This window comes from Sodiomyces alkalinus, assembly GCF_003711515.1.
Source record: "Sodiomyces alkalinus F11 unplaced genomic scaffold SODALscaffold_9, whole genome shotgun sequence".
Taxonomy (NCBI): domain Eukaryota; kingdom Fungi; phylum Ascomycota; class Sordariomycetes; order Glomerellales; family Plectosphaerellaceae; genus Sodiomyces; species Sodiomyces alkalinus.
This window is the reverse complement of record NW_021167087.1, coordinates 1,562,680-1,584,819: the sequence shown is the minus strand read 5'-3', so window position 1 is coordinate 1,584,819 and position 22,140 is coordinate 1,562,680. Positions and strand designations below refer to the sequence as shown.

Here is a 22,140-nt window from a genome sequence, read left to right as displayed (position 1 = left end):
GGGCTGCACGTACGCCAAGCGCCATGGGAACCAACAGATAGCTTTCGCTATCAATCCACTTCCTGTAAAAAAGGAGAAGAAGAAAACAACTGGTCAGAGTTATTGTCTTCGTGAAATGGGACAAAGCGGACCGATGGCTCACCTCCGGAGCGAGTACTTCAACGCATAGCGCGCGAGGGTACCGACTACGGCGCCGTAAATGGCGCCCAAGATGACGTAGTAGAGCATGGTGTAAAGAACCCAGTTCTTAATGGCAACACCAACGCCGCCTCCTAGTCGCCCGACGTCTCCGGCTCGAGGATGAATCCCGCCTCCGTGACCCTCGACGGGTTCAACTTGGACGTCACTGGCATGGCGCATGAGATAGGTTGCGAGCATGAGAAATGGAAAGCCAAACCCATCGTTGAGGCCAGCTTCGGAAGAAATCATCTCACGGACAGGACGCGCAACATATTTGTCAGAGAAGGGGCCCTTGGCCACTGCTTGGGAGAGCACGGGGTCTGTACAGGTAACGCAGGCGGCGATTACCATAGCAGACAAAAGGGAAAGCTTGGGGATCGTTGCGAGAACGCAGGCCGTAGTGCAAAGCCACATCATGGTCATGACGGGGATCAAGACGAGCAGCATGTCCTTCCAGCGGGCTTGCTGATACTTGGCAGGCAGCTGGTAGCCGGCAATGATGAGCTGGATACCAATCATGACCCGCGTGAAGCCCTGAGGCAAATTGAGTTAGCGACAGATCCACACATACCCTCTTAGCACTGAGGAGCTACCAGTACATACCAGCGTAATTTCGGATGTCTGATACGGCACTGCACCTCCCCATCTGTCCGGAACGATATACCTTGCCGCTATGGGACCGAAGAAGATGCCAATCATGATGGCAGGTACTGGAGATGAGAGTGTCAGAGTTGAAGGGTGAGGCTGTGGGAAGATGTTGAACACTGGAGGACAAAAGAAAAGGAAAGAAAGAAAAAAAAGAAAAAAAGAAGAAGAAAAAAACAGTGAAAATCCATCTGCAAAGGAAATGGGAGGTAACGCCAGAAACATACATGCTTCACCCAGATACCACACATTCTTGATCTTGACCGACAGGATGCCGTAGAGAACGACGTAAAGACCTGTGGTGCAGCGTCAGTATTGGGACACCATGCCTGCCATGCCAAGGCCTGGATGATGCGGGATTTGAGTCTTGGCTCTTTTAACGTACCAAAGAGGGCGATGATGGTATTGAGGTCGGAAAGGTTGAGGTCCACCATGACGGGCAATCTTAGAGGAAGAATCTATCCGTCTCTCTTTTTTATTTTTTTTTTATTTTCTTTTCTTTATTGGGCTTGGAAGGGTTGAGGTGCGCGTCGCTGTTGGTGCTTTTTCTGTCGACAATGATTAAAGTCTCTCGATTGTGGCCCAAGATAATCGCAATATGCTTCGTGCAGACGCGCGCGGGGGGCTAGGCACGGCAGGCCTATGCATAGAAAGACTGTCAAAGTCTGCGCGGTGCAATCGATGCAAAGTGAAGTTGATGCAAAAACAAAAGGAATGATGGTTGCTGGCGGAAAGAGGCGGCGGCCGGGGGCCTGAAGGGGTGTTGGGAGTGGAGGCGAAGATGGAAAACGGCGACGCAAGAGAGCGTGCTGTGGAAAACACGCCTAGTAATAGCAAAGTAATAAATTAGTCTGGGGGAGTTATTGAGGCGGAGCGTGGGGAGCGATCCAGGAAGGTGGAGCCTGCGGATGGATTCTTTGAAGCAATTAACTAAGGTGGGGACGAATGCCAAGCCAGCAGAATTATCTCCTCGGTAATTATTCGTACCTACCTTTTGAGAGATGGAGAACGCGATGCCAATGTGGAAGCGAGTTCAACTGTATCTGGATGGCAGTGCAGCTGAGACAGTCCAGAGACCCTCCAGAGCAGATTACTGCAGGGGAAGACGACGAAAGGCAACCAGGTCCTGCTGGATTCCCTTCTTTTGAAGAACCAAGCTGCCGCGTGAATAATGGTTTAATCGAGGCGGCAGTTGGTCAGCGGTTCGTCCAGCGACCGCTCTTCAAAGACTCCCTACCAAGGCTTGGGCCTGACCCAAACCTGACCCTTTCTTTGACTGTTGAGAGGGTCAGAATCGCGGGACGGTGCGGAATAGGTCTGTGGCGTCACTGTCGGTAGGGTTCAATCGCTCGGGCAGGGCGGGTCGGGTCAGGGGTTCTAACAGGTAATCAATAAATAGGGAAGATGATAGAAGGCAGCAAGACGCAGCAGCAGGAATGTTTATGATGAATTGTAGGCGGGTTTGTGGTCTTGGCTGCCTGTTGTTTTGAAGGGTCTGGGTCTGGGCGGCTCGTTTCCTCCCTTGAAGATGGATGATGGGGTGGTGATGTGGCTATGGCGATTTGCCATATGTAGATCCTACCCCACCAGGGGGAGGCCGAGACGGGAGTGCGATGGACCGCAAGGATGTGGCCGGGAAGGCCTGTAGGTAGCTCGTCGCGATGGAATGAGTGTCCTCTCTCTCATGGAATGAGTCCCAAACGCCGTATGTGTCTCGTCGGGTAGCCCCGTTCGGTGGATATCGACTTGTTTCGTGGCCAAGCGATGGTATTTGTTGTCGGATTCCGACTACCGATGATACGCCCTGCGTGGCGTATGTTCCCTGTCTTGTGTCTGATGATCTCCTTCCTGTCCATTTCATGTGCGATTCTAAATACGTACATGAGTAGGGAAACCATACCCCAACAGGCCCGTGCTGCGTGGCAGACGCCCTCGGTGCTGCCACAGCTACGATATGCCCCGAGCAGGGGCTCGAGTGTCGCGAATCACAGACTCGGAGTGTCTCAACAATTCAACGACTCGAGGAGGTTCGATCTTCATCGATGTCTTCGCAAACCACAAGTTGCTTCGAACGGGAGGACAAGGTCCGACTAAGCGTGCTGATGGAGAACCCAATCGACCGTCCCTGTTCTTATCGTCACGGAAATGATATGTCCAGCAGATTAATCGCCTACTAGTACGATGGTCACTATCGGCGTGATAGCTGCGATAGGTCGTGCTCGTGATGACTGCTGTCTCAGTCCAGTCCCCTCGACATCGTATTTCCCTGGGGACTGACTACGTTGTACGAAACCTGCCCAGCGATCAACGGGAAACGCTGGGCAATGCTGAGCGCTGGAGCTGGTCCATGACATGACTGCCGGGAGAGAAACGGGGCACGAACCTACAGGGAGAAACAGGCCAGCCAACTACGTGTAGGCCACTTGACACGGCCAAGCCTTGGCGTAGGGGAGAAAACGTACTCGCATAGGCTGCACCGTAGTCTTGGTATGTCTTGGCTTTCGCAATCGGGCAAGTGCCCACACGCCCAGCCCGGGGGGACATGGATGAGGAGAATCGAGCATTGGCAACTTGGCAGAACAGGGTGTAATGGGGTTTCTTCAACACGGAAAAGAAAGCCCAAGTTAAAGCTTCATTTTTGAAGATGGGAGAACGAGGAAACAGTGAGAGGAAAATTGAAGGGAGTCGAGAAAAAAAGCGCAGTCGGCCACGAGGCTCGACTCCTTTGTCTTTTTTCCGTGGCCCTTGGCCAGTCTAACCTTCATTTTTCCTTAGACTAAAGTAGCCAATTTGTCTTTCACCCTCCACGTGTCTCATTGAGGTAGGGTAGTCGGACGTTCCGGGTAGCCTGTTATTCCCGCAAGTCAGGGACAATTCGGTTCGTACTATATACACATCAAGGCGCCGAATGCAGTGAGCCAATTGGCGTATATATACATGAGACTGCGATGTACCTTTTATTATTGATGGAAGAGAAGAAGGACCACCTTTTGGCCGGTCGGTTGGGGAAGGGGGGGGGGAAGAAAAAAGTCCGATCCCCCACGCTCTGGACGTCCTTGGCACTCGAGATAAACCGTCCTTCGTGTGTCCTTTGTGCACAGTCCCCTTTTGTTTCACCAAGACAGAGGTCCGACAAGAGCCCCTGGCAAATCCATTTCATACTGCCCCTAATTATTGCCGCTCTAAAATAATGATAATGGTGTCTCTCTACGATATTCATGGGACAGCGGGGACAGAGCGTTTGGCCTGGCTGGTATCAGTCAACTCAGCACCCGCGGGGGATAATAATACCTACATTCGTTAATAAATGTCCCATTTCGGTTTCAGCTCCTGATAAGCAGTTCGAAATGGGTCTCATTTATTACTTGACAACATTAATCATAATCTAGTAATTTTGGCTTAACGGCCGTCCTCATCATCATTCTCCAGACCAGTCGCAAAAAAAAAAAAAGGCCGAGAAAAGGTGCTTGACGTTACTCGGATGTTACGAAGTACTTACGAGAAAAGGCATTTTTACGTACCTAATAAGGTACTGTTGGCCCAACTGGTATGTGGAGTAGTGCTCTTCGGGTCATATTTAGGTCAAATGGCAAGTCGCGCTGGTCTGTGATCTCGTAATAGCCTCAGAAATGGGAGGATGGACCTCAAATGAGGGCAGGGAGAAAAAAAGAAGAAAAAAAAAAGGCCCCAAAACAGGAAGAGGAACAAGGGCGGATACCATCAACCGCCACGGTATTTGTCAGCACCCAGTCCACCCCGATGTCCATGTTCGTATCGCTCGCAGAGGTCCCATAAGAGCCGACTGCTCACGAAGTTGAATAATTACGTGGAGGAAAGTCAGGATTGCGACACTACATGTGGTAAGTATTCCCATGCCACTGTTGCGTGTGGGATTCGAGAGAATGTGAGCATCGTGGTGCAGGCATCACTCACGTACGCACATTGAGTGCAGAATCCCTTCCTGGGCTCCTTTGTCTTCTCGATTCTTCCCTCGGCATCGTCCACCATGGCGGGAGGGAGAATCGTTATTCTGACTACAGCCGCCCTCAGCTGACTTGCTTTATACCTGTCATAAGTACGCAGAGTGCATGTGAATACTTCGTGCTTGCTGATATCATTCAATATCGCCTATAAACCGGCCAATGGTGGTTGCAGCCACAAGGTGGCGCGGCGCGGCGGTCCAATCCTCTGTTGAGCTGTTCTGAACTGTACTCTCAGCTCGAGGTAATTCCTGTTGGTCTACCGTGCTGCGATTATTGTCTCCCTCTCACAGTTCGCCCAATCGCCTAATCGCCCTTTCAACAAGTGGATGGGCCAGGGGTTTATGCCATACCAGCTCATTGATTCGGTCGCGACCATAGGTCCAGACTGTAGCACAACATGGCATAGCATCGCAGGTTCTGAGTGAAAATATGCATGTCAGATGTTCCTCGCAGCGTGCCCCATTCCTCTTGAACTGGGGTGAACGCGGGGGTGGGCATCAGTGGCCACCGCAGAAGGAACAAATTGAGGAGGAGATCGCGACAACGACGATCCCTACAAGTGTACAGCAGGACGATTTCTCTGTTGCGACCACAGGCGGCGAAATCGGCATTTCTGCAAGCATGACAAGCTATGCACACTGCCCTGAACCGCCGTTACGATGGACACTTGCCAGGCGCAGGGAAGACCTGACCTCTATGGGCTCGGTATTCGCATCGCCTTTTACCTGCCGTGGTTTGGTGCCATCACTGCGGAATATCTCGAAGTCTCCTACCATTCTGATGTGCGATTGCTCGGCCTCCTCCTCTCAGCAGCCACTTTCCTGGGTCTCGTCGTAAGCCAGTCGGCCGCCGCTCTGCAGCCTGTCGACTTGTACATCACGTACTTATTGGCGATGGGACTCTACATCCCACTGATCCCATTCTACGCTCGGAAGGCTCTGACACTATGCGACCGCTACTGGGACCCGTTGCGATGGCCGAAGGAGAGAATGAGCCCGGCCTCCAAGGCCATGAGCTTCGTCCTACTTGTCGCGCTCGCTTCCCTCGGGATCTGGTATTGGGCATCCTATGTCCCCGATCACGACTGCGCCCCCCAGCAGTCCGGGTTTCTCTTCAGCCCCGTGTCTTTGGGAAACAGGGCCTATATTGCCTTCAATGCCATTCTATACGTCGTCATCCTGTTGGTGTGTGCCGGCATTCTGCTGCACAAGGCCGGCTGCAGGGTCAAGATCTGGGCTGTTAGGTCCCGCCGCCACCGCCGCCGCCATATCCGGTACGTAAGGACTCACTCACCGATGGACTGGGAAATTTCTTGGGCGGTTATCCGACTGACCGTCCTCTGCTTTGCATTCGCAGTCAATCCCATGTTCGGAACCTTCGGATCTTCAGCAATCTAGTCACTGTCACTGTTCTCACAGCCGCAGTTGAGCTCACCGTCGTATGGAATGACATCTCCTCAGCCAACGATTTGACCAATGCCGCGCAGACTATCCCTTTGTTCATATCTATCGGGTTTGTAACTCGGGCTATATTCATGCACTTTGCGGAGGCCGAGGTTGGTTCGGACGACTCTTCGGATTCCGATGATGGCGAGGCCTCTGGGATATCCCGGAGCAGTGCGATGGCAGAGTCACATCCATCAGGACCGATTATTCCACCGCCGCCCCCAGCTCATACTGGATAACCGGATTTGGCCGTTGGGTTTTTCTTTTCTTGTTGTTGTTCCTGTCGTGGCTATGGAAGAACTTAGCTTCTTATAATATAAGCGCATTGCTTCTCAGGAGCTTAGCTGTTCATTTAACATCGTCATCATCATGGCGGCAACCAGTAGATGCAAAATAGCCCGGATTCCAAATGAGCCCCCCTTCTCGTGGACGAGCAACTCATATGGACAAACGGACTTTAATGGGAGGCTTTATGTAACAATTTGGCGGCGGGACTTATCTGGTTACGTCTGGTCGTACATTAAACATACAAATTGACGACGCTGTGAGATATATCCGATACTTATGTACGCAATGGCCATGCGACCCAGTCTGTATGACCAAGTGTGTATTCGTACAAACTCAACGTGAAACTGCTCGTGGGCTTGACCCTCAATCTTGTGTAGCCGGCTGAATCCCCTGTTACGCACCCGCACAGTTGACTCCAACAAGACGAGAAAGAACAAAGATCGCGCCTATGATCTCACGCGCTTCCAAAATTTTGAAGCCTCAATCTTCCCAAACTCCGTTTTCTGTCGGTCTGAAAATCATCCCTTCAGAGACACGACTTGGAAATCATGAACACCCCAAGCCACACCAGTCATTTTACACTCGCCCGCCTCTCTCAAGCTGTGGCGGCACTCGAATTAGACTTGGCGACAGGTGAGGTTTTGGCGGTACCCGACAGGTCGGTAGGCTGCGCTTTCGGATTCTTGGTGTAGTAGTCGGCGATGGCAGCCTTGATGCCGTCTTCCGCAAGCATACTGCAGTGGAGTTTGACAGGCGGGAGCTTGAGCTCCTGCGCGATATGGGTGTTCTTCACTCGGCTGGCCTCCTCGAGGGTCATGCCCTTGACGAGCTCCGTCAGATAACTGCTGGACGCAATGGCGCTTCCGCAGCCAAATGTCTTGAACTTCACGTCGGAGATGGTGTTGGTCTTGGGGTCGACGCGGATGTTGATTCTTAACCATAGGTTAGCATCTGATAGAGTAGAAGGAAGAGTTCGAGCTTCTGTGGCGAGACGAAGGCAAAGGGCTTTGGACGCCAGGGGTTCAATCATACTTCATCACATCACCGCAAGCAGGTGCACCAACAAGCCCAGACCCAACATCATCGCCCTTCAAGGTGCCAACATTGCGCGCTGTTTTATTGTTAGCCACTTCTGCAGTCCGGCGATGTCTGATATCGACTCACGTCTTGAGTAATGGTCAAGCACTTTCTCGTGATATGATCTAGTCGCGCTCACGGAAACCGCCGGTAGGAGCTGCCGAGTAGCAACGGGCGATGGCCGCAAAGGTGTAGAGAGGACGGTGCGCGAAGCAGCGCGGATAGTTCTAGAAAGCATCGCAGATATTCGGTTCAGTAGTTCTGGGTTTGGCAGTTGTTCGTAGGTCGGTACAGATAAAGCTTGTCGTCGAACTCGTGAGTGTAGAGACGGAGACGTTGATAGAGGGTTGGTGGATGTAGGTTGGTGAGATATGATGATGGGAAGCTACGTAGACAGGGTAGTAGTCGAGGGAGGCGAAGAGAATAAAAAGATGGGGGTGTGATATCTCACTGACGGAGACGAGCGGCGATCTCGGTGATAGAAGCGGGTCCTTCAACCAATCGTCATCGTCCATTGCGGCTAGCGATTGTCAAAGTATGGTCGGTCTTCGGCATAAACAGTCACATGACCACCTTAATTCGGATGGATTGATAAGATAATCGGAGCATCAGATTCCCCGGGTGGCAACCGCTATAGAATAGGTGGGAAACGGGCCTATCATCGTAACGAGCTTTGAACGCAAAGAATCAGATATCTCAGTCGATTACGTACTGACATGCGGGGCAAACGTCACCGGCTCTAAGCTATTAGGTAAGTATTTTGGTACCTACCTTACTTCGTAGAGGCACAATAAGGCAGGTACCTTAGGTAGGTACCTGGCAATCTTACCTTAGTGCGTGCCCCGCCGTTGCCTTCAGCGTACCAACGGATACGATCGATACCTTGCCTTACCTAGAACTATCGTGATTGCGGTCTTCTCACGAGAACTTCACAACTGCATAGCCTGATACTTCCGTGTCGCAGTAACTTTTTGGATGATGGCATGCCCGCACCTCGAGTCTCTGAGTATTTCCTTCCCCGCTTGGATACCTGTTATTGCCATGGAAGTTGAAGCTGATATATAAACAGCTTTGCGCGTGCCGACGCCAACCCAGTCGGTCTATCGCGAGGATTGTACGCAATGTTTCGACTCGATCGATGATCCTTCCGGACTAGACGTCTGTATGCAGTGCTTCAACGGCGGTTGTGCGGGCGAACGAAACCATGCAAGCCTCCATCGAGCTCTCTGGAGCCACCCCCTCGTCCTCAATATTCGCCGATCACGTAAAGTTGTCGTCCGCGATGAACCGCCTCCGAAGATGTCCAAGCTCGCCATCGCTGCCGAAACGGAGCAGGATAGATATCATATTCGTACGTCCGTCAAGTGTCTCGACTGTGACAGCGAGCTTGACGGGACGAATGCAAAACTCGTCCCTGTCATCGACGGCATCCTGAAGGCGAATACATTCTCGCGAAAAGAAGAAGTCAAGGCCTGGGAGCAGGAGCTCACTAGCTGCGAGCATATCTTGACTCTGCAGCAGGCCGAGTCACGGAACGTTTCAAAGGGCGGCGATACTCACTGCTATAGTTGTGACCTGAAAGAAAACCTCTGGCTCTGCCTTGAATGCGGAAATTTCGGCTGTGGCAGGAAGCAGATGGGCGGCCTGGACGGCAACTCGCACGCTCTGGGTCATTCCACCGAGAGTGGTCACGGCGTCGCCGTGAAGCTGGGCTCAATCACACCAGAGGGGACAGCGGACGTCTACTGCTACAAGTGTGACGAGGAAAGAGTTGACGAAGATCTGGGCAAGCACCTGGCACATTGGGGCATCATTCTCGCCGAGCAGCAGAAGACGGAGAAGAGTTTGACGGAGATGCAGATCGAGCAGAATCTCAGATGGGAGTTCAGTATGACTACCGAAGATGGAAAAGAACTGAAGCCACTGTTCGGCCCGAGCCTGACTGGGTTGAAGAATCTTGGCAATAGCTGCTATTTAGCTAGCATCATTCAGTGCCTTTTCGACCTGCCGTCTTTCCGGGATCGGTATTTTCGGCCCAAGCTCGACCTGCCCGTAGTCGATGAGCCGGCAGCAGACCTGGAGACGCAGCTTCGCAAGATGGCCGACGGCTTGCTCTCCGGCCGTTACTCCAAGCCAGACTCGGATGTGATAGCATCTGAACACTCCCCCGAAATCCCGCATCAGAAAGGCCTGGCTCCCGCAATGCTAAAGCACCTCATCGGCCGCGGGCATGTTGAGTTCTCCACCATGCGTCAGCAGGATGCCTTTGAACTGCTTCAGCACTTGTTCAAACTCATCTCGCGATCCAATCATCCTTCCGGCCTCCAGGATCCCACCCACCCTTTTCGGTTTGTCCTGGAGCAGCGCCTACAGTGCCTTGCGTGCAGGAAGGTGCGATACACATCGAACGAGCAGGACAACATCTTCATAGACGTGCCGCTGGAAAAATTGCCAGCAACGGAAGGTCCGGAGAACAGCGGCGACCAATACAAGCCCGTTACGCTGAAGGAGTGTCTTGACAACTTCACCGCCGAAGAGGTGGTGGAACTAACTTGCTCAGCATGTGGAAGTAAAGACGGCTACACCAAACGCTCGTTATTCAAGACATTCCCTGAAGTCTTGGCCGTCAATGCGAGGAAGATGGCAGTGATCAACTGGGTGCCCGTCAAAATCGACGTTCCAGTTATTGTGCCGGACGAGCCGTTCGAATTGGACGCGTATCTTTCTGCCGGCATCCGACCTACCGAAGAAGCGCTGCCGGATGAACAGGAGGGCAGCGCCCCCGCCTTCGTGCCTAACCAAGAAGCGCTGGCGACTCTCGAGGCCATGGGGTTCCCTCGTAACCGATGCGAGAAGGCCTTGCACGCCACGGGGAACTCGGATGCCAACGCTGCCATGGAATGGCTATTCGGCCACATGGAGGATCCCGACATTGACGCCCCTCTCGACCTCACGGGTTCGGGAGGCGCTGGCTCGAGTGCCGCCGCGGCCGCCGACCCAGAGAAGATCGAGATGCTTGGTGCCATGGGCTTTGGTGCGCCCCAGGCAAAGAAGGCCCTGAAAGAGACCGGTGGCGATGTCGAGCGCGCCGTCGAGTGGCTGTTCAACCATCCCGACGACCAGGGCATTTTTGGAGACGAAGACGCCGGACCGGGTGCGGAAAGCTCATCCCAGCCGAAGGAAGCGGCTGGCAGTGCTTCCTTGCCTGCCCGATTCCAGTTACAGTCGATTGTCTGCCATAAGGGCACTAGCATCCATGCCGGGTACGTTTTCGACTCGAAAACGCCTCTCCCCGTCCCTTCCAGTAGACCAAGTCGCACTGACATTCCAATCTAGACACTACGTCGCCTTCATTCGTAAGGCTTTGCCAAACCAAGAGGGTGACGCAACATCATGGGTCTTGTTCAACGACGAAAAGGTGGTTCTGGCCGGCGACGTCGAAGAGATGCGCAAATTTGCGTATGTCTATTTCTTCAAGCGGTTTAAGCTTGAGTGGTTGTCAATGGGCGCCTGGACGCTTGAGGGTCGGGCGGACGATTAGAGATATCGGTTACCAGTCGCATGAACATGAGGCAAGGGATGGCGGACGACGAGGGAAAAGTGGCAGGCCAAGTGAACGTGATATGGTTGGAGGGGATGAAGGTCCGGCCTCAGATGTCTTATGATAAGATGAATAGATGCGGATGGGTTGCTACCAACTCGACAAGTTTGTTGTCGAGTGTCGAGGGCCGTTTTTGTCTCGTGTGTCCGACCCTCCGACCGTCCATTGTCCCTAATCTGCCGGGAGGTATATGGTACAGAGCCCCTGCCACCCACCAACGCCTTACGCCATGAAACCCCCTTCTTTAAATACCCGGGCCAGTCAGTCGGTGTCGCATGTGAAATGGTGGGGGTGCTCTTCTGTAGTGTAGAATGTACCCCAGCCAAGTGTAAGGTAGGACAAATCGAATCCTGTCCTGAGTCGTAAATGGGGGATCGTGTACAAATCCCACGCGCATATTCCGCACCCCGCTCCTTCAATCCGCCAACCGGTAGCTCACTAGCGTGTCGACGCGGTGATTGCTCGTGCTGAATCCGCGCAGCTGGACCCTCTCGCCATTGGCGATCTCCTTTGCATCGCTGTCACCCCATTCTACGGGCACGTCGCTGTCCGCGTCGGCGTAGACTAGTACGTTGAAGGTGCAATCGCCGGCCAGCTGGGGGAGGAAGGTAACGGATGCGGTGATTTGGCGGAAGAGCGCGGCGATTTCGTCCTGGATTTCCTTCTCGGTCTTCTCAGGTTCAGGGGTGGCGGAAGTGGCTCTGCAGAATCATGCGGTCCGTCAAAGTCAATGCACCGCCTCCTCCGGGGAGGTGGAGAGCTGGGGAGAGAGGGGCAAGAAAACATACCCAGGACCAGCATTCTCCTGGTCTGCGTCCCTGGTGGTGCTCTTCGATCTTGAAGGCTTGAGATTCCCTAGGACTTGGACCTGTCCGTATTTATGTTAGTCGTTCTATGAAGTCCCCCGGGAATAGTGCGACAGATTTGTACGGACGTCAAACTGCCATCTCTCCACGTTCTCTCCAGTGTCCTTGTCGGTGATGACGATGACTAGCCTGGAGATTTTCCCGTATTTCATCCACTTGTCCAGTTGGCTCATGATCTTTTTGATGTAGGCCTTGACCTGGTCATCGGCGGAGACTGCGCGGGAGCCGGTTCTTTGTCAGCTTCATGTTCGGGTGCAGGCATGATCATGCACGGGGATTGGTGGTGCGGTGCCGCCAGTCTTTGCAAGCTGTTGCACTGGATCTGGGCGGTCTGGGAGGCGGGAGCCGCGGCGGAACTAACCAAGCATGTTGAGGCCATATTTTTTGACACTTCCGGAGGAAAAAGGGCGGTCAGCTAGCTTGTCGGAATATATAATAGAGGCAAGACTGGGAGCTGGGCAGGGGAACATACGCGGTGAAGTCTTCAGCTGGGTAGACACCTCGCTGGAACCTACCACCGAGTTAGCCCCGATAGACGTCGTTTCAAGGGAGCTCTGAAGCATCGCACAGAATAGTATGGATGGAGTATTGGAACTGTCAAACGGGTAAAAACAAAAATGTAAGAATCACAGTCAGTCGCGTCTGTGTTCGCGGGATGCTTGGGATGTGTCTCTTGTTTTGTTTGTTGAGTCTCGACGTACAAACTCGGCGACGAGCTTGGCACTACCCCTGAGTGCAAGCTTGTGCACCTTGGAGCTATCCTTTTCCTTGCCTCCTTCTTTCGGGGCCATGTTGTCTATCGGGTCGGCTACAGAGCGGGTGCGCAGATAGAGTGCGAGGAAATTGGGATGTCAGGCGCTGGTGGGTTGTCTGTTCTGTTGCTTCGAGGGTGTATCCGTTAATAAGTTAAGGTACGTTTTGTACGTTGTACCTATTTACTTTGAGATGTGGAAGTGGGGAGAACTGATTGCGGGGTGGACGGTGGTTGTTGTGATGTGATAAGCACGCACAAGCCACATGAGGAGGTACATACAGCCAGATACAAGCCACGACCTAATTATCTGCAACGCCACCATACCTAGGTACAATAAGGTAAGGTACGTACAACGTTATTATCATCGCCCCTTTTTCTTTCCTCCTCCCAAAATAAACTCGTGCCGGGGTCGTTCCCCAAGCTCCCCTCGACACTTCCTTTGAAATCGGAACAGAAGGAGAGAATTAATTTCGGGATGGGCGCTGATTCTTTCAATCAGAGTGAAGGCTGCAGCAGCAATGTCGCAACATCAAAGCCTCTTCCGACCCCCCCCTCCAGGATGCAAAGCAGACAAAGGGGACAAAAGCCGCCGCATTGCTATTCAAAGCGCAAAGAATATGGCTACTCTTTATCACAGCCACCGTTAAGGCCGTTTCCGGTCCATTTGGTCGAGTCGAGGACTTGGCACTGGACGGTCAACAAAGAAGCATCTTTTGTCTCTCCATTGTCACTATATTCGGACCGGTCGATTAAGAAGCCCCTCAGTATCGCAAGGGAGTCAATGTCGAGTCTCGTTGGAACGTGCCCTGGCCTTCGCATGCATGTCTTTTGTTCAAGGTCTTGAGCCATCCAGGACGATAAAGACCGGATTGTGTAAATAGCGCCATATACCATCCGACGCGCTCGAATCTCATGTTTGACCAAACGTGCGAAAAATTATAGCAGTCTCTTTTTTGTGCCTGTAACGACATACAGTGATCGAGTAACAACTTTGAAACCCGAATAGCGTTCGCGGCGGTGCACCAACATGTGTCTCCGGGAAATACGAATCTTCCAGTGTCCCTCGCGGGCGGGACCCGTAAACGTACACACCGATAAGGTCAACGTCCTCTGTTCAGCACTGCAGCCGTGTCCGGCCCATCTCTGGGAGCGGTGCGAGATTTACTACAACTCCGCGTGCCCCGCATGCTCGGGGCGGTTGTCCTCCGTGCCGGCGGCCGAAATCCACGCATTTCGAATCAACTGGACGCCGAGAGACAACCAAGTCGCACTCGACAACGAATGGGTGAAGAACTACCTGAAGGACTGGGCTAGCTTCATGAACCTGGTTCTTCAATCTCTTATCGTCCTGAACACGGAAGACTTCCCGGGCTTCAAGAAGGAAGCACTATACCGACTCCGCGAATCACTATTACAGGAGCAGGCATGCAAGGAGCAAGCGCATCGTGTAGATGATTGCTTTTGCGACGCGAACCGATCGGAAACCAAGCAGTTCCTCTACAATCCTGCCTCGGGGGTCCGCAGCCGGGCGGCGCTGGAGGTTACGGATCGGATCATGCAGGCGATAGCGGCGATGGATGAGGAGCTGCGCCGCAACGGCGATCCACGCAGATCCGAAATAGTATCTCCGCTCATCAGTTCCCTGGCGAGAGAAAGCGACGAGTTTGAGTGCCGCCGAGACAACTTTCGCTTTTTCCGCCAGGGCCGCGGCCGGCATCGTCCTATATCGGCCGAGCAGCATGCCGCCCGCCTGGCCGCCATGCAAGAGCTGTGGAAACACGCACTGGAACGGTCCCACGCGGCCGAGAGGCCGCCGCCAGGGGACATGGCTCGTTGGATCCAGTGGCATGTTGTGAACGCCCGCCTCACGGCTCTGACGCTGATGGGGAACCTGATGATGGAGGACGTCGGTATCTCGGATGAGCGGCTGAGGCTCGCGTTCGAGCGTATGCTCACAGTCTTGCCCGCTCGCGCGCATCGGGGCCCCAGCGATGTACCGGAGCTCGAAGCACTGGCGACGAAGGTGACCCAGCGGTTCCGTGCCGGCCGGCTCATGTACCAGATGCAATGGCTCCGGCTCGTCACCCAGAACTGGCTTGGCGAGCGGAAGGAGGCGTGGGATTCGAGGGAAGCCACGTATCAGTGGTACGAGGCCATCTTCAACTACTGTACGGTGCCGCTCACGGGCCAGCAGCTGGAAGACTGCATCGCGAACGGCACCCGTGGGACGGGCGCGGCTTGCCCGGTGTGCTACGGCGATTATTTCGACGGAGCGCCGGATCAGTCACAGGCCCAGGCAAACCCGGGACGGCCGAGAACGGATTCGGATACCAGTTCAGGTCCCACAGCACATGTCCACACAGCACATGTCCAAAGCCCTGCTGCACCTGAAGGTCGTCAAGGCCATCCCGCTCTCTGGGAATTCTATGAGCCGGATGATCGATATGATGGGGGCGAGATACCGGTGAGAGTGCTTTCCTGCGGCCATGTGTTCGGAGCGAGGTGTCTGTTCCGGCTGTGGGTAGGCCTGTCGGAACGTAGCAGCTGGATCTGTCCTCTGTGCCGGACGACGGCTACAATTACCCAATGACGTATACTCGATTGAAGGACCGTGGGGAGAGGCGTTTGTTGGATGGGGTTCGAGTAGAACGTTGTTGTATGTACAATAGGTACGGATAGCGGGAACAGCTCAGCCTGTTGGGGGTCCGTTTCTCGGGCTTTGCAGGATAGGTACCTACCTTAGATAATTAGGTTGCATCGTTTTTTGTATCAGGTTTTTTTTTTTGGTCCAGAATACCTACTCGCATGAAAGGTGGCATGAAAAGTGATACCAACGATGGGCTGTAACAATGAGGTACCGGTACTCCGCAAATTCACGCAGACCCGTGTGTACGGACACAGGACTGCGTATTATTAAGTACCTAAGTAACTACCTAATTACTTTCGTACCATGTACATCAGTCCGTTGCGTGCATAAGGTAGGTAGGCACGAATGCCTTGTGAGACATGTGGCTGAATGTGGCTCTCACTGGTAGCTCTTGATTGCTACGCCCACCAATCAAAAGGCCTCATCCTCGGCAAGCACGGAAATCGCTTACCTGTAGACCGCAATCCTATCAGATCTTAATCTTATTTATTAACCGCGTGTTCTGACGTCCCCTGACATACATAGGGCCGCGGCCTCATTCCGCTCTCCGGTTTCTCGTCATCGTTCAACGCCCGTTTCCAACATGTTTCGCTTCCTCCCGTTGCGGTGTCCTTACTTATGGAGTTCCGTACAGAGCCACTATCTTACACATAACTTCCTTTTATTATGGTCTTTCTTTTCATGTTTGCTTTGTAGACGCACGTGGTCCTGGAACATTGGACTTGTCCATGAATTGTTCCAGGTTTCCAGCCATATAGGATTATAAACCCTTCCTCCAGAGGCTTTTCTCGTAAGAGCCCAGCTCGATCCGGCTTTGAGGCGAATCTCGTCTCGAACAAGACAACAAAAAAAAAAAAAAAAAAAAAAAAAAGAAGAAGAAGAAAAATGGAAAATGGAAAATAGAAGAAGAGAAAATGAAAGGATAAAAGCCACCTCTGCTACTTGCTCATACCTCTTTTAATGGGTCCTGGCGGGAACTGGAGCCGCTCCTGTACACTTACGATTAGGGCGTTGGCCATGCGGACACGGGAGCTGGTTTCGGCTCTATTCCGCACCTTCGCCAACACAACGCTTCAGACGCCTTGGCTTTATAATGTATAACGAGACGCAGTCCCAAATGAACCGACCAAGCATCTCTTCTGAGAAATGATCGTCCACGCTTGCCGTCTTTACCTGCCGTTGATGCCAGTTTCTGACCTTCTCTCGTCACTTTTTTCCTTTCTCACACGCGCCGAGCAAAGCTTTTTTTTTTTTCTCTTTCTTTTTTTCTTCTTTTTTCTTCTTCTCCTTACCTGTACCTGCGCCCCACCGCAGAGCGAAGCGAGGAACAAGTGCCGCAGGCGGTCTGCTCCAGGTCTATTCCGTACATATGGATACGGGGTAATATGGAGCACGAGGACTTCGTAAGTGCATTGCGCTCTCGACGAAACGCCCGCCGCCATCCGCCATGTCCAGAGCCTTTTATCCACCCCCCTTCCCTTCTTCAGGAAACGAGTGAAGTCGCCTATTGGCCTTGCCCCCCTCCCCCTGAACTTTCCCTCTGTACATCATGTTCGTTTTCGCTTGCTACTCGGTTGCTTGCCCTTCTAAGTGGCTGGAGCCAGTGTGATACCCGATCACGGTTAGATAGTCCCAAGAAATTAATCATCATCTCTTCGGACATCGCAGCCTCGGCACACCGAGCCGTTCATAGACGTCCTTTTTCCAAATGCCTAATACCTACCTATTCCGTCTCCGTCCTATGCACCTTGCCTTGAATTGACGCCTCTTAACCATCACATTGCTTTCCCTCTCCCGGGACACCTCCGCCAACTTGGCTCGCCCTTCTTATCCTCTAGCAAGTCCGGCCACCTGCAACTGTCGGCGAGGTTTGAAAATTGGAAATCGTTGATCCGGCACTTTTGATATCTCTCTTTTCACGGAATACCCCTTTGGGAATATTTTAACGGCCACCACACCGTACGCTTTTTTTTTTTTTTTTTTTTTTTTTTTTTTTTTTTTTTTTTCCCGGCTGGGGGGGGGAAGGGACGGGCGTCTTGGTAGAGATATCTCTTACGGGCCTTCCTCGAGGACCTTCCGAGCCTTTTCTATTCTCTTCCATCTATCTCTTCTGCGCAGCCAGACCCGAGGACATGAAATATTTTACTCGCCCCGTGGCATAAATTTCGGCCCTGCGTGTTAGTAACACCAAGTACGCGGAGGAGTATGGACCGCTACGATGCCTTCCCCTCGTGAATCTACTCGGCGCGTCGGCGCAACAATACTTCGCACTCCTTCGCACGAAGCTGCTGATCGCGATGAGTTCGTGCGAAACATGACCACGGCCGCTTACAAAGACTGGCCGAACAAGGCCGGGGTGAGTCCCGATCGCCGATCCCCGCCCTCCCCCCAGCGTGTGCCTCCAGTTCTCTCTCTCTTTCGTGGGAACCTCTCACATCGAGCCGTCTCTGACGAAAAGACCCTTTCTAGTTTGATGGCCTCACAGAGGAGCGCGGCCCTATACAGCTGACTATCAGAGGGAATATTCCGGCCTGGGCAGCTGGCTCCCTCTATCGGACTGGCCCCGGTGCATGCAAGGTGGAGGGCACCCCAAGGGGAACAGAATACGTCTCGCACTGGTTCGATGGCTTCGCCCACACGCATAGGTTCGACATCCTTCCTCCGGAAGAGGGGACAGACGGTCCAGCGCGAGTTCTCTATTCGTCCCGGCGGCAGGCGGAGCGGCTTGTTGAGGATATTCGAGCACGCGGAATGGGTAGCCACTACTCCTTCGGTCAGCGCCGCGATCCTTGTCTGGGCCTGTTTTCCAAGTTCATGAGCGTCTTCCGAAGATCCCCTCCAGACCTGCACAACGTCTCGGTCATGGTCGACACCAACTGGCCAGGGTTTCCGGCCAGAACCAGAGCCATCAAGGAAGAAGCAAAAGTCACAACTGGTGGCCATCGCAGCGGAATACAAAATGTGTGGTTGACGACCGACGCGGCGCAGTTGGTCGAAATCGACAGTGACACCCTCGAACCCATTGGTGCGGCGAGGCAAACGGCGCTCCATCCGGACCTCAAGGGGCCTCTTTCATCCGCACATGCCCAGCGCGATCATGAGACAGGAGACGCATACAACTTTAATCTAGAACTCGGAAAGACTTCCACATACCGGATTTTCCGGGTCAACGCAGCCACAGGAACCACGGACATTCTTGCCACCGTTTCCGACCTTGTGCGGCCTAGCTATATCCACAGTTTCTTTCTCACCCCCAGCTTCGTCGTCCTGTGTATCCCCGTGTCGCATTATGTGCTCAACGGCCTCACGATGCCATGGGAACGGAACATCATGAGCTCGATTGAAGAGTTCGACGAGACCAAGCCTTGCAAATGGCTCGTTGTCGACCGTCGCGGAAACAACGGTCTAGTCGCGGTATTTGAAACGCCCGCCGGCTTTTTCTTCCACTCGGTCAACTCCTTCGAGGAGGCTACGGAAGACGGAACTGAAGTGTTCTGCGACTTCATGGAGTATCCTAACCAGGACATTTTGAAGACCTTCTACTACGACGTCCTCCTCGACCGGGACGGCGCAACCGGCGCGTTCTGGAACGAGAAAAACAGGATCCAGACGATCCAGTCCCGCCTAGCCCGGTACCGGTTCCGAATCCCGTCTCCCAAATCGGGCGGCGGACCAGGTGGGCCTCACAAGGGCCGCGGCGTGCTCGTCTGGGCCATCCCGTCCCCCCATGCCGGCGAGCTACCGGTCGTCAACCCGGCCTACCATTGCCGACGGTATCGCTACGTCTACAGCGCGGCGAACCGCGGCCGCAGCACGCTCCTCGACAGCATCGTCAAGACGGACACGGTGACGCGCGAGGCGCTGATCTGGAGCGGGCCCCGGGGCCATACGCCGGGGGAACCTATTTTCGTGGCGCGGCCGGCGAAGGGGGGAGACGAGGAGGTTGCAGAGGATGACGGCGTCCTTCTCAGCGTGGTGCTTGACGGGAGCGCGCAGCGGAGTTATCTTCTCTGTCTGGATGCAAAGACTCTCGAAGAGCTGGGTCGTGCTGAATGTTCTTTCGCTGTACCTTTCGGGTTTCATGGCGTTCATGCGCCGGGTAGCATGTAATGAGGGATGCAATGACTTTGTTTTATTTTTCTTCTCCTTTTTTATTTATTGTCATTTTATTTCTGGCGCAGGCATGGATAGGGTAGGGTTGGTGACGAGATGCCTATGGTCTAGGCTCGAGTGGGGATTTCCAAGCAGGAATCGAACTTTCGTGCGACTACTTTGTTGCTCGTGGTGATGGCATTCATGGACCTCTCTCATTGTTAAGAACACTGGGAGATGTTCCGTAATCACTGGTTAATGCCACCACCCCCGACTGTCATTGCGCCTTTTTCAATGTCTTCGACTCTCTGGATGACAAATTTGAACGTCCAAACAGACATACAGGATTATATAATCACCTACCTAATTCAGCCCCGTACATATCACAGGCTACACAGCAGCAGCAGTACAAAGCATTACGGATATGTGTTTCAAGTCCGTCCTGGACTGAGGCCCGTAGCTGTACCTCCATCCAGGTACCGCCAAGGAAGCCGTTCTTGCCGGTAGGCTCTGTGATTGCCCCTGGGTATGTCGTTTCTCTTACGCTATAATTCAGTTTCCCCTCCTTTCCAAGTAACGTATCGGAGAAATACCTCCTGGTTGGAGTCGGCATAGGAAGACAAGAAGCATGTGAGGGTTCCCCGGATGCCCGGATGGACGGCAGATCCATCTCGGAGCATTCTGTTCTTGCCCATGCAGTTGTGTTTACCCCGCAACATTAACCCTGTCTCGGGGAGGCAGCCCATGCAGAGGGGTGACACCGGGAGTTTTCCACGATCTTTTTTATTCCGACCTGGTGCGTGGACATAACGTGGAGGGAGTGTAACTGCAACGACAACCATCTTCTGTATGGTGGGGGTTATGCGGGGGTCTTTCACAAGGGGGTGGAGAGGTGGGGGTGGGGTAAAGGAGGGGTACGGGTACGTACGTTGTACGGATATTTTGGACATGGATTGAAACTAACCCCAAGCTCCCCTAACCCGGGCTGGATCGAGCTAGCTAAGGTATAAATCATCAAGCAATAGTACGTCGTTATACGGTGTAGGTAGTGCGGAGAAATGGGGAGCTATGCATTCTCCTTTCTTCGGTGCGAGCGAACCTGTAATTAATGTGAGCATCCTGGTATTCTGTACCTTGCCCGTGGGTAGGACAGCAGGACTCGGAGGACGTGGACATTTCTTTCTATTTTGTTGTATGCGAAGAGTAGACGAGACCCGTGATTCAGTCTGGGGAGGGCAGTCTGTTAGTTTGGGACTCTCGATTGTAACCATTATTTTTCGCCTCTCCAGCTCCGTTCTATCGTCGCACTGCTGTTTTCGACAAGGTTGATGACAAGAGATCTATTGCTACAGCAACATTGGGAACATTTGGCAAACATTCTGGAGGCACGGGTATGTCAGGGCCCCGGTGGGCTACGGGTCGGGCATTGAGATTGACGAGGAACTGGTCCAGAGGATCTCTAAGGAGAAGGAACCGTGGAAATGTAAGACATTCCACAGTCCTGATGACAGTGCCAGAGAGTGGTGAAGAAATGAGTTCTTTGTAAAATCATGATAATTTCCAAGGGCATTATGATCACTGCCCCTACTCGGCCCAGTAAGGAGAAGAGCGTCTGCAGGAAGAAAGACATGTCGGTATCTTTCTCTCTTTTCTTGGGTGGGTGGGTTCTGTTCCTTTATTCGGCACCTTTTGTATCCCTTTTCCACTGCAAGGATAATCACCCCATATGAGTGAAGTCCTGGGTGAGACTAATCACTTTTCATGCTCACATGACACCACATCAACAGTCAACCCCCACGTTCGTCAAACCTTGCCTCGGCGTCAGATTGACACTCAGTCTGTTCTGTTGTTGCACATGGGAAGCTATCCAGGACTTGATTCTATATGATCTCTCGATATGTCGGACAAGGCAAAGCGGAGGCGTGGTGATTGAAAACCCACCGGAGAGTTCCCATCTCTGCAGGATCAACCCACGCTGGCAGCGAAGGTTTTTCCAAGATGTGTTCCCATGACGTGATGGCTTTCACAGAGTACCCATTGCCTACTTCGTGTTATTGGAGTAGGTATACCTGAGATGCCTAGCTCTCCTATTACCGTACGTGTAGTGTAGAAAGGTAGAATACATGACAGGACTCACAGGAGCCCAAACTCCGGGAAACCGATCGCACAAAGTACACGATGTGAACCCCACCCAGAAATCTACGAAGTACAAATAAGTACTTCGTACCTTAGGTACAACGTAAGATCTGAGACTGGCCAACGGCATCCCTGTTCAGTGCCCAAAACGGGGCGGTCCCACTTATTTTGGGTCTTATGGGGGGGTAACTCGAAGGCTTACTTACCACTGGTGGATTTTTGGATCCGTCGGTTCGTTCGCTTTCCACAGCGCTGGTCGTGGGTTGCCAGCCACAAAGGTCCAAGTTCCAGGTAGTGCCAAAGTGGGGGGAAGAACGTCGTGTTGGCCCACTTACCCCACCATCACCATCGACGAGTTCAGTAACAAAGCTCATGAGCTACCTACGTAGCTGAGAGGTTAGGGTAGGTAGATGGGGGTATCTAGGA

The 22,140-nt window shown here is 53.1% G+C and overlaps 8 protein-coding genes across 8 annotated transcripts in view; 4 read left to right on the top strand and 4 right to left on the bottom strand.

Annotated features, from left to right (window-relative positions):
• Positions 1 to 1,259, bottom strand: part of SODALDRAFT_341384 (Na+/H+ antiporter 2) — a gene marked incomplete at both ends in the record, with an annotated part of 2,240 nt that extends 981 nt beyond the window's left edge. Inside the window, 5 exons of the mRNA XM_028613033.1 lie at positions 14 to 62; positions 143 to 714; positions 784 to 944; positions 1,053 to 1,121; positions 1,211 to 1,259. Coding sequence (XP_028464347.1) covers positions 14 to 62; positions 143 to 714; positions 784 to 944; positions 1,053 to 1,121; positions 1,211 to 1,259 — 900 coding nt within the window. The remainder of the gene's footprint in view (positions 1 to 13; positions 63 to 142; positions 715 to 783; positions 945 to 1,052; positions 1,122 to 1,210) is intronic.
• A 224-nt stretch (positions 1,260 to 1,483) lies between these two features.
• SODALDRAFT_362352 (hypothetical protein) lies at positions 1,484 to 4,833 on the bottom strand (the record flags this gene model as incomplete). Its single annotated transcript, XM_028614453.1, has 11 exons — positions 1,484 to 1,634; positions 1,817 to 1,982; positions 2,063 to 2,101; positions 2,155 to 2,346; positions 2,413 to 2,647; positions 2,726 to 2,817; positions 2,882 to 2,915; positions 3,015 to 3,208; positions 3,288 to 3,395; positions 4,544 to 4,627; positions 4,767 to 4,833. 11 exons carry the CDS (start codon positions 4,831 to 4,833, stop codon positions 1,484 to 1,486), a joined length of 1,362 nt encoding a protein of 453 aa, XP_028464346.1.
• Positions 4,834 to 5,467: 634 nt separating this feature from the next.
• Positions 5,468 to 6,589, top strand: SODALDRAFT_352496 (hypothetical protein; the record flags this gene model as incomplete). Its single annotated transcript, XM_028613594.1, has 2 exons — positions 5,468 to 6,081; positions 6,165 to 6,589. The coding sequence occupies 2 exons, from the start codon at positions 5,468 to 5,470 to the stop codon at positions 6,490 to 6,492; spliced, it is 942 nt and encodes a 313-aa protein (XP_028464345.1). The 3' UTR covers positions 6,493 to 6,589.
• A 108-nt stretch (positions 6,590 to 6,697) lies between these two features.
• Positions 6,698 to 7,968, bottom strand: SODALDRAFT_299492 (iron sulfur cluster assembly protein). Its single transcript, XM_028608870.1, has 3 exons — positions 7,706 to 7,968; positions 7,574 to 7,652; positions 6,698 to 7,473 (listed from the first exon to the last, which is right to left on the bottom strand). Exons 1-3 carry the CDS (start codon positions 7,854 to 7,856, stop codon positions 7,137 to 7,139), a joined length of 567 nt encoding a protein of 188 aa, XP_028464344.1. The 5' UTR covers positions 7,857 to 7,968; the 3' UTR covers positions 6,698 to 7,136.
• A 516-nt stretch (positions 7,969 to 8,484) lies between these two features.
• SODALDRAFT_345866 (ubiquitinyl hydrolase) lies at positions 8,485 to 11,477 on the top strand. The gene is made up of 3 exons (XM_028613227.1): positions 8,485 to 8,624; positions 8,688 to 10,881; positions 10,955 to 11,477. The coding sequence occupies exons 1-3, from the start codon at positions 8,594 to 8,596 to the stop codon at positions 11,157 to 11,159; spliced, it is 2,430 nt and encodes an 809-aa protein (XP_028464343.1). The 5' UTR covers positions 8,485 to 8,593; the 3' UTR covers positions 11,160 to 11,477.
• A 157-nt stretch (positions 11,478 to 11,634) lies between these two features.
• Positions 11,635 to 12,876, bottom strand: SODALDRAFT_325857 (mitotic spindle checkpoint component mad2; the record flags this gene model as incomplete). The annotated part of the gene is made up of 7 exons (XM_028610028.1): positions 11,635 to 11,920; positions 12,008 to 12,080; positions 12,150 to 12,299; positions 12,447 to 12,475; positions 12,558 to 12,596; positions 12,654 to 12,679; positions 12,787 to 12,876. The coding sequence occupies 7 exons, from the start codon at positions 12,874 to 12,876 to the stop codon at positions 11,635 to 11,637; spliced, it is 693 nt and encodes a 230-aa protein (XP_028464342.1).
• A 990-nt stretch (positions 12,877 to 13,866) lies between these two features.
• Positions 13,867 to 16,218, top strand: SODALDRAFT_362346 (hypothetical protein; the record flags this gene model as incomplete). Its single annotated transcript, XM_028614452.1, has 6 exons — positions 13,867 to 15,303; positions 15,381 to 15,462; positions 15,665 to 15,724; positions 15,875 to 15,939; positions 16,012 to 16,092; positions 16,183 to 16,218. 6 exons carry the CDS (start codon positions 13,867 to 13,869, stop codon positions 16,216 to 16,218), a joined length of 1,761 nt encoding a protein of 586 aa, XP_028464341.1.
• Positions 16,219 to 17,704: 1,486 nt separating this feature from the next.
• SODALDRAFT_380843 (beta,beta-carotene 9',10'-dioxygenase) lies at positions 17,705 to 19,822 on the top strand (the record flags this gene model as incomplete). Its single annotated transcript, XM_028615135.1, has 2 exons — positions 17,705 to 17,842; positions 17,956 to 19,822. 2 exons carry the CDS (start codon positions 17,705 to 17,707, stop codon positions 19,594 to 19,596), a joined length of 1,779 nt encoding a protein of 592 aa, XP_028464340.1. The 3' UTR covers positions 19,597 to 19,822.
• Between the last annotated feature and the right edge of the window lie 2,318 nt (positions 19,823 to 22,140).

Excerpts from the sequence above, each read along its gene's own strand:
- SODALDRAFT_299492 (XM_028608870.1), bottom strand. The coding sequence starts at position 7,856 with ATGCTTTCTAGAACTATCCGCGCTGCTTCGCGCACCGTCCTCTCTACA. Across the intron at positions 7,653-7,705 it reads GCTTGACCATTACTCAAGAC|CGCGCAATGTTGGCACCTTG; the intron begins GTGAGTCGATAT and ends ACAATAAAACAG. Across the intron at positions 7,474-7,573 it reads GCTTGCGGTGATGTGATGAA|AATCAACATCCGCGTCGACC; the intron begins GTATGATTGAAC and ends CCTATGGTTAAG.
- SODALDRAFT_345866 (XM_028613227.1), top strand. The coding sequence starts at position 8,594 with ATGATGGCATGCCCGCACCTCGAGTCTCTGA. Across the intron at positions 8,625-8,687 it reads CCCGCACCTCGAGTCTCTGA|CTTTGCGCGTGCCGACGCCA; the intron begins GTATTTCCTTCC and ends ATATATAAACAG. Across the intron at positions 10,882-10,954 it reads GGCACTAGCATCCATGCCGG|ACACTACGTCGCCTTCATTC; the intron begins GTACGTTTTCGA and ends ATTCCAATCTAG.